The 10,041-nt window shown below is 41.4% G+C and overlaps 1 protein-coding gene across 1 annotated transcript in view; it reads right to left on the bottom strand.

Moving 5' to 3' along the window:
* Positions 1-6,267: 6,267 nt before the first annotated feature.
* Positions 6,268-10,041, bottom strand: part of LOC124158849 (inverted formin-2-like) — a 63,698-nt gene continuing 59,924 nt past the window's right edge. The window contains exons 15-16 of the mRNA XM_046534226.1: positions 8,666-8,841; positions 6,268-7,329 (exon numbers count right to left, since the gene is read on the bottom strand). Coding sequence (XP_046390182.1) covers positions 7,105-7,329; positions 8,666-8,841 — 401 coding nt within the window. The 3' untranslated portion in view covers positions 6,268-7,104. The remainder of the gene's footprint in view (positions 7,330-8,665; positions 8,842-10,041) is intronic.

The raw sequence follows: 10,041 nt of genomic DNA, 5'->3' as shown, positions 1-10,041 counted from the left end.
TTTTTTCGTGTTCAGTGGGTGAAAGTTTTGACTCCATCGTGGTTTTCGTTATGATGCGCCCTGTCCAGGAAAAATTCCCATCCAAATGGATCAGCACGATCTTCGTCTTGCAAATTACTACTTTGCTTGATACTAATTTGCAAGACGCGTAATTAGGGGTGTGGCGGGGGGTGTTAGGACATCGGTCGTTTTTAAAAGACTGAAGAAGTGCACGATGAAGGCTACTGCCTAAATAACCACAAGTATGCATAATTTTTAGAAATGGAATAATTTTGAATACTTCTGAATAATTTTGAATATTAGTTTCTATTCATGATCCATCGGGGGTTGAAGAAAACTGCCCTCGAACATGTGGAAGGTGAGATTTGATATCCAATTTATCTTCTGTTGGACATTGGTATTATTAGTAATATTAGTTTCTTCACAATGGACTATTGGTTACCTATAATAGAAATCTGGCAGTAATACATTATATTTTTGGATAATCAATTGCATTGAGCATCCTTGCAAGATTTGAACTGCGTAACAGCATGCAATAGTTCTACAATCAATCCGGATAGTTAGGTGATTCGACCAATCCCGTAATAGGTATTTAGTGGTTAATGTCGCAAGTATGTCAAGAGATATTCGAGCAATACCTAAGCTTCCATTACGGGAAAAATGGCTAGCATAAGCGTCGTGGGCGATGGTGTTTGTCCGTAAGAAATCAGTTCCAACAACCGTGAGACCGCAACGGTCCTGTCCGTACGCAATAGAAACTAACAGTTCCATTTAATGACTCGAATAACTTCCATGCCTTGCCCGCAATACCCACCTGACGGAGCGGACCTTGCCCCGTGTTCTAACTTCCGAATTTACCGTGACCACTTCTTCTTCCCAACCCTACCCAACAGAGGCGCTGCTACGAATCAAGGCTAGGCGGGGGTTTAGGTGCAACTAATACCGGGGTGTTTTGGGGTATGGAATACCCTCGAGGATAAGCGGTAGGTGCGAGATTAATAAATTGCGGATTTGGTTCAAAATGTTGAGTTTTACGGCTTTCTGAGAGATATTATAATTAATCCTTACACTATGCTATTAATAATATCAATCCAATTAAGTAAAATGGATTAAACTATAAAATTTCTCTGAGCTCTGGGGGGGTTTTATCCCCCAAACCCCCTCCCCCCCCTTTCGCTGCGCCACTGCTACCTAATGCTCCTCATGCCGCTTCTGCTTTCAAAAGCGTTACCAACTGAATGAATATAAGGGCATAAGGGCTTTTAACTCGTTGCGTACCAGGGTATTTAAATGCAGAGGAACTACGTCCCTGGGTAGAGGTCAGTGGCGGCGCGTGCGTATACGCATGTTAGCAAGTGCACACCCAAAGATGAATAAATTATAAAAGAAAACTATTCCTTTGCAACGCGAAGGATAAAAGTACTGTCTGCATATGCAAGAAACATGAGCCTCCGAACGCTACAGCTATCTCCTTTTCGAATTCACCGCTCTACGAGTGTGCGATCCCGTGGCATCATGCCGGGCGCATTTTCGGTTTGTGCGATTGCTTGAGGGAGCTCTGGCGGGACGAGGTAAGCGGGGGGGTATGTGCTGATCTAAGGGGCGAGGGGAGCAGACTCAAAACCATGCGAATGCGCACGCGCATGTTTTTGGTGACTGACTAGCAGGTAGTGTAGTGGTGTAGCCGCCACCTACACTACCTGCGCCCAGGATCCTAGTCCGTCTACAGAGCCATCTGTATAGCCGTTTTCTACACTACTTCCTCATAGGGTGTAAGGAAAAGAGAATGTATTTCAACTACCGTCAGTTGTAAAGGTGTGTTGAGAATAATTATTTTCATGCATGCTAATATTATTTCTGTTCATGCAATTTTAAAGGTAGAGTGTACCAGTGATATGTTTTGCTTGCTATGTATTCTATTACGACGAAATATGACGCTCATGGATTAGGATTAACATAATATAATTAAATCATCCTATATCTGCTCTAATGCACACCCTAGATAAATTACCACCAGCCGCCACTGGTAGAGGTGTTGGGATTGAAAATATGTGCAAGTTTGGGCCAACCGCCTTCGGTTTAAACGTATTTAAAAAGCTAATGTTTAAAATATAACTTGACCTAATAAAACGTTACGAAGCGCCCATTCACAATAAGTTGAGAATTACCACTGAAAACTTACTACCAAATATCCATAGTAGGTATGCTTCAAAATTTTTTAAGTTGATGCGCCTAAATGACGAGAATCTTCGTCATCCTTCCGGAACGTTCAGGAAAGAAATAACGAGAATTCACGCCATCCATAGGCAGGCGTGAATTGCTCTAGCTCAGCTGAGCTCTCACTCTAGAGTGGTGGCTCGCCTAAGGTGCGCTTTTACTTTCGTGGCCCACAATACATAGGTCGAAGCTAATGGGCTCTACTATGGCCAGATGTCGTGAATGCATAATGTCTTCATCATTCATAAATATTTAAATATAATATATCATCGGATTTCCATATTAAAATGATCTAACCTACTCTTACATTGATCTTGAAATATAATAGATTCATTATTTTACGTTGCTGAAACGCACCAATTACTCATGTACGCGCGAGAGATTGAGATAGGTAAACCCGAAGGGCCGAAACCGACTTTGACTGAATTTGATGAATATTTTCCTGCGATGTAAAGACCCCTTGCACACACACCGATTTTTGACGGTCGGTAAAATAACGGCCGTCCACATTTCAATATTGAGGGCATGGAACCTTGCACACTGACCGACCACGCACCTGAACCGGTAAAATGCCAGTTAGCAGCCGCCTATTGCCACTGTGGATCACCGGTGCCGACACAACAACCAAGCAAGAGATCGTTTGACCGGTTAAAATCCGGCGTGTTTGCAAAGAGCGCTCCACCAGTGTTTTTACCGGCCGACCAAAATCGGTATGTATGCAAGGGGCCGCAGACGTGATTGCCTCTCGTCACCAAGGATACGCTCTGCATTGGAACCAAACTAATGTTTAGCGTTAGAGAGTGCTAAGAGAGCGTCCATTAATTACGGGAGGCGTTTAGGAGTGGGCGTAACGAATCTCGTCCATTCTCCCGTGGTAGTCTCGGCACATAATGCCGCAAAAGACAGTGAAAATTGCGATAATTATTCAAGGATATTAAGTGCAGGCATCCAGCCTTCAAACAGCAAATGGCTTATCCCCCCCTCCGAAATTTTTTCCCTTGTGGCGACTGCCCACGATACATTCCCTGATGAGAAAACTAGCCCACGGACATTTATCCTTTGATTTTTCACTTGACTTTAAAAAGATGTGACCTGAGATGAGGGTATCAGGTGCGAAATTTTTACAAAATAAGATATTTACAACTATCACCAGTACCCTAAAGTCTATAATGTTTTCGAAAAATAAGGCGGATTTTGGAAAAGAAACGCCCTCGGAGACCAAACCATAATAACTGCGGCCGTTTCGGTGAAAACCAACGATGACTAAAAAATTTCAGCACAGTGCAGACGAAATTTGTAGCGTACCTACTTAATGAAACTAATGATTTTAATTGGCAAAAAATTAACTATAGAGGTAACCCGCATACCACTCAAGTACCCTAGGTAAATTACAGGCTACGTGCCAGTCTACGGGAAAAACTCGGGCCTCCTCTATGCTAAAGACCCTTGGAAGAGAAGGTCAAAGGTTAAAATAATGGCTCACCATTTGTGCCTCTTCGGGGTGGTCCTTCTATCGAATGCAGATGCTGCCAAGCACACGATATGCGCACGCAAGTCCCACTCAGGCACGCGTCGAAAAAGGACGCAAAGGAAAGATACTCCCGTCGGAAGACGTGCGAGTCGTGTCCAACACACAAGCCAAATGGACACTGCAGCTTGCAACACGTGGTCCCCATGCTTTTCGTTCAAATTTCTAGGGCTTTAGTTCAAATACAATCGCAGCGACGCCTCTACGGCACTTACAAATTGGGTGGCAGGGATTTACGTGTTGCCTTGAATGGCAGTAGAATGGCGAAGAGGAGGCGAAATACGGAAGTAAGGGGAAAGCGGGTAGCGCTCGGAACAGATAAAATAGTGAGACAAGAGGGACAATATGGGGCACATTCATGGGGAGTGGAGTGAGCGCAGGGATGCCGACTTACAAAAATATTGGGGGGGCCCAAACCGGGGATCTTGCCCCGGGAAATTTTATAAGTAGTGAGTTTTAAGTTTTTTAAGCATTTTAGAAGAGTCATAAGATCAACCTTAGAACTCTGACAACTTGAATCCCGATAGCTGGACACTGCGGGGGAGAATCGAAAAGCCAGACACATTTTTTCCTCACACCCATAACGAATTTTTGAGGGGTCTCGGGCCCCCTCAGGCCCCATGGAGTCGGCGCCATGGAGTGAGTGCTGAGAGCTCAACCACAAAATCTGTGGCATTTCCCCCTGAGTGCGACCTTTACGTACTAGCTCAGTGTGTGCGCTCCCAAGGGAAGTCCCTCAAGTGTCACTACCAGATCTCGCTAAAATTTTGCGAGGTGATATAGAATGGTTTCCCATGAGATCTATTTTTTGCTTTAGCCTACAATTGTAAATACTTTTCGAGATATTTGCGACGGAAAATATGTACCAGTAAACGCCTACATTTATGAAGTCTGTTGAACAGTACTACACAGTGGCGCCGACTCCATGGAGCCTGAGGAGGCCCGAGCCCCCTCAAAGATTCGTTAGGGGGGGCGGAGCCCCCTCAATAATTCAAGAAAATAATTAAGTTATATTATGCTTTGTGAAATCACAAAAATAAATTGGTATTTTCCCATGTTTGACGATATATACCTTTAAAAATATATTCGATAATGTGTTAAAACAAATAGTTTTAAGGTAGTAAGCAGGTTAACTGAAAACAAGTGGTGTGAATTATGATAGTGTTATGGTGCTGCGACACACTTTGAATTTAACCTCTTCCCGGGGTAAGACCCCCGATATGGGCCCCCCAATATTTTTTATAAGTCGGCGCCCCTGGCACTACAGCCCCCAATTTTGTGCTTTTAATTTTACTTCACTCACATTGACCAGTGGCATAGCCAGGGGAGGGGGTTCGGGGGGGGCCGGAACCCCCCTTAAAAGGGGTAAGCCGCATTCCATACCAAACTTTCAGGAATAATAACATCACCGAAACCGGCAGAACAGTAAAATCACATCAGGAGGAACAGTTAGAGCAATTCGAATGAGGCAGCCCACCAATTCCACTGCGGCCGAACACTTGGCTCTGAGCCACGCACACAGCCCTAACAAAATAAAACAATCTTCACCAAAGTATAAGGTTTTAGGCAGGTATTCCTGAGACAATCAATAGAAATAAAAAGGGCTCAACACAAAGGCAGGCATGGCAAACCAGTAGTAAAGAAAAACAATATCCAAGTCATCAACTGTCCTCTACTCCCATCTTCCTCTCCCCCTATCACCTGACTCAGCGTCATAGTGATTGGCCGAATTAGCTGTATTGAGTGAGGAATAATTAGAGAATTTTTGAAGGGACAAACTGGCTGGCAACGAGTAACTTAATTGCAGCTTGATACAATAATAGGAATAGAATCCTCCCAGAGATGAAGGGCTGAACACAGGAAGCAATGCTGTTATGAGAGGGACATACAAGGGGGAAGGTGCCCTTGGTGTGAGGGACAGCGACGCATTGCTATCCCCTGGGTGTCCAATGTTGTTGTGACGTAGGACACCTGATGGACCAATAACCACAACTACCAACTCAAAGTGAGACGGCATCCACGGGTGATCCCACACTGGTCTAAGAGGTTTCAATTCCTGTCACTGTACCAAGCAGAAATGAAGAGTCAATCTTAACCAACTAGTTTGTGCTTATAAATATGCCATAAATGCTCCTCACTTACTACAACATAATCGGCCAATCACTAAGACAGCAGATAGCATAAAAATATGAATGAAAAAAGCCCTGCCTATATAGATTCCCAAGAAAAAGCAACCAGTATTTGATGGGAAAAATGGCGCCACTCAAACAGTGACATGGGAACAAAGCCCAAAATTTTGAACCATACCTGAGGTTGAATTTAGTTGGGGCAGGGAGGTTATTGCTGAAGAATGGCAAATGAGTGAGCGCTTTCTTAATATGAAAGGAAAGGAGCACAGCCAATGACAGACCAAGTTTTGAGCCTGTATGCAGGCCTCCAACCACCGCCCACAAAATGATGTCTCATTCCATCATGATTTCACGGGGATTGGTATCTCTACTTACTATGGTCATGACTAAAAATTAAAAGAGCACTTTAGTGTATTATAAAAAAATACATAATTCATAACAAATACATATTTACATATGTACAAAATTAATTGCATTGTTTCAGGTGTGCCAGCATGGAATTTAATAATTATTATGAAAAGTAATAATACTAATATCGTCATTCCATGCATGTTTAATGCACAACTATTCAGCAATCTAGGTTTAGATGAAAATCTTTACCATCAAAAACTTTGGATATAGAAGGAATTGAAAAGTTACATAGACCTCATCACAACGGATACTTTTAAATATTTCTGTGCAGAAATAATCCATCGACTCTCTTTGCCAAGTATCTCATTGAGGAGAGGCACCAAAGTGATTTTGATCCAGAGATCAAAATAAAACTTGGACATCAAGGGGCTGCACTTGGATATCAAGGGGCTGAGGGTGGATGAGTAGGAGAGGATGGAAATATTTAAAAGTCTTCATTGTGACGAGGTGGTCACAAACAACTTTTTATACAACTCCCAATCTCCCTTTTGGACCTTCCTCCCATACATGTGTATACTCCAGATTGGGAAGCATCTCGGCATCTAGCCTGGTATGTCAATCAGTTACTATGAACAGCAAGTCTGTGCAACTATAAACGAGTCTGTGTAACTTCAGTTTCTTCTATAACCAATGTGCCTTATGATGAAGATCTTCTTCGAAACCTAGGATGCAGAATAATTGTACATTTCACATTTATGGAATTACAAGCCAATTGTTATTACTTTTCATAAATAATTAATGTTTCTCGTGAGTAAAAATTGATCAGCAAACAATGAGAGAATGTGATAAACTTTCCAAATGCAAAATGGAAAATGCCTTTCATATATCTCCAGCAGTTATGCTTCTCCTCAACTTAAAGTTTCCTCCCCTAATCTCCTCCATGAGTCTGTCCACAATGCAGGAGTCATCCACCACACTCTCCACCACTCTGCTCTTGCCCCGCACTCGGATGAAGCTTGGCTGTCCACTCAATTTGGGCTTTTCCACTTGCTCCTTCTTCCTCTCAGCCTGTTTCCTCTCCACTATCTTCCTCTGCTCGTTTTCCTGCAAACAACATGGCCAGCACATTTAAAATCAAAATCACAAGAGCAATGCATACCTAACCATGAATCAACAACTATTTTATAGTATTTATCACACAATTATTCAGGTCCAGCGGTCATTTCAGCTATGCTTTTAAATGACAGGGAAAATGAATTCCTCAAGCCATCATTTTTTTATATCTCTCAAATATTTGAGACATCTTTGAGTGTCCAGGGTGCATTGCCAAGACACAGAGGGATGTGGATTCATGTTTCTGAAAGACTGTATTTCATATGGCAGAAAAACCCCACCATTTTTCAGCAAAACACACTAAAAAATTTTCCAAATTGAATGCCATCCGGATTAAACCATCCTCTCACAAAAAAATGGAAGCAAGAAGAATCAGTTCAAGAGATCAACTATAGTCAACCAGTAGAAGCCTGGCCCCTAAACGAGTAATATATTACACAGACTCAAGAGTCAATGACCATATGACGGCATAGGCAATCATTTCAACATCTCCTACAGCAAAACATCTTCCTTGCTTGCTCAATGATTCAACCCGTAAGCTGCTTTGGATTGATGAGGATAGAGCTCATCCCAGACTCAGCCAAAGGCATTAGAATTTCATGCATACAGTGTAGGGAGCCGGTATCTTTCAGTGTGCCTGAGTGTGTGTGTCAAGTTGCACTTTGAGGATTTTCAAGTAGGATGTCCAATGGGGTGCCTTGTTTTGCCACTTTTTTTAGGAGCGAATCATAATAAGTATTCAGCAAAAGTTGCATACACGGATGGGTATTACAAATATGATTTTTTTCCCAATCGGTTAATATCTTCTATCTGCCATTTTGCCTTAGTGTAAAGAAATTTTAAAAAAAATGTAAATAATTTAAATATGTAATTTCAATATAGTTAAAGCAAGCACTCATTTTTTTCAATGGGGTATAATTTTGGACTTAAGCTGATATGTTGACCAAATACGCTTGCTGTATTGCCTTCAATAATCAAGAGAATGACCTTTTATTGTGTCCCGGAAATTAGTTTTGTGGGGTAGGCAACTCACAACATGCCACCTCATTTTACACTATAAATGACGTGAAATAGAAATGTTTTCATTCAAATACGTGTAAATCATGTCTGAAAATTTCAATGGTAGTCAATTATTCAAACCAATTTGGGCTGAATAACTGAGTGAGTGAAACTGAACATCTCACCACATGGAAAACTTGAGAGAGGAATTCACCATTGTCTACTGAAAGAACCAATTGGCATTTTAAAAAATTGCAGTGATACCTTATCTCACTGAATAAGAAACTTTACTATTTCATGAGTGTTGAGCGATAAAAAATGAAATTACCTTCCAGCACTTCTCAACAGAGTTCAAAAAATCAGAGAAGATCTTAAAACATTCCTCAGGTTTGAACTTTGAAGTGTCTTCACAAAAATGTACAGCCAGCTTCTTGCATTCATCTTTCACTCTGTCCAGCAACTGAACCAGCTGTTTGATGTCCGACACAGCTTTTTCCATCCATTCTATAAAAAACAACCAGTAAAACATGACTAAAGTTATTATGCAACAAACCAGAGGAAGATCCCAGAATTATATCAGTGGGCAGTCATAAGAGCAAGAAATAGTATTGCCGTTGTATGCATCATCAAAACTGGAAATAATATGTATACATTGCCAGATGTAATCATAATTACTTCCCAAGCAAACCTTGTCTGCGTGTTATTTTGAGGTTCTTACATTGTTCAGAATGACTAGCAAGTAATTATATAATATCACCACATTATTGCATGAAGGCACAAGCAGAAACATGAAGCACAAAGGAAACACAATGAACTTTGACGCAGTAAACCATTTAACATAATCACTCTGACAAATTCATCATTGATGGGAGCAGTGGAGCAGCGAGGGGGGGGGGGGGGTTTGGGGGATAAAACTCCCCAAGAGCTCAGAGAAATTTTTTGTTTACTCCATTTTACTTAATTGGATTAACATAACTAACAGAATAGTGTAAAGGTTAATAAAATACCCCTCAGAAAGCCGTAAAACTCACCATTTTGAACCATTTATCTTAAAATTTTTCTGAGGAAGGGCACCCGCACCTCCCGTTTACCGTGGCTTGTATTACATATCCCCCAGACCCCACAGTATTAGTTGCACGTAAAACCCTCCCTAGCCTTAATCCATTACTGCACCCCTGGATGGGAGCACTGATGTATACCAACTGCTGCGACAGAAGCAGGATTTAAGTCACATATTTTTGCACGGTATCAAAATGGTCCAGCCAAACACCAAACTGTCTCCTGAGCAAGTCCAATCTCCTTAGTAGCCCCTTGTCTTCCTAGGCACACTTAAGGCTATCTCATGCTTCCATTGCCATTTTACAAGATCGCAATTTTACATGAATTAAGCAATTTAGCATGACCATAAGGTGGGGATTAATATCCAGGATTTTTTTCTGGGGGCACAAGGGTCTGACAAGCAAGTAATCTTCTCATATTTGAGAGAAAAACAAGATACAATACTTAGTGAATGAAATATTCTTTATCTTAACATGAAAGTTATTAATATGAATTAAATGATTGAGGCTCTGTAATACACAAAAAACTAACATTATGATAACAATATTAAAAAATTTATTTTTATTTTATTTTGGGTGCCCCCCTTAGACATTTAAAAAATAGATAAAAGGTCCCCCCACTAAATTTGTCTCTGAGCATAAGGCA

This window comes from Ischnura elegans, chromosome 5 (assembly GCF_921293095.1).
Source record: "Ischnura elegans chromosome 5, ioIscEleg1.1, whole genome shotgun sequence".
NCBI lineage: Eukaryota > Metazoa > Arthropoda > Insecta > Odonata > Coenagrionidae > Ischnura > Ischnura elegans.
The sequence above is the reverse complement of the archived record's forward strand: the minus strand, read 5'-3'. Positions and strand labels throughout refer to the sequence as shown.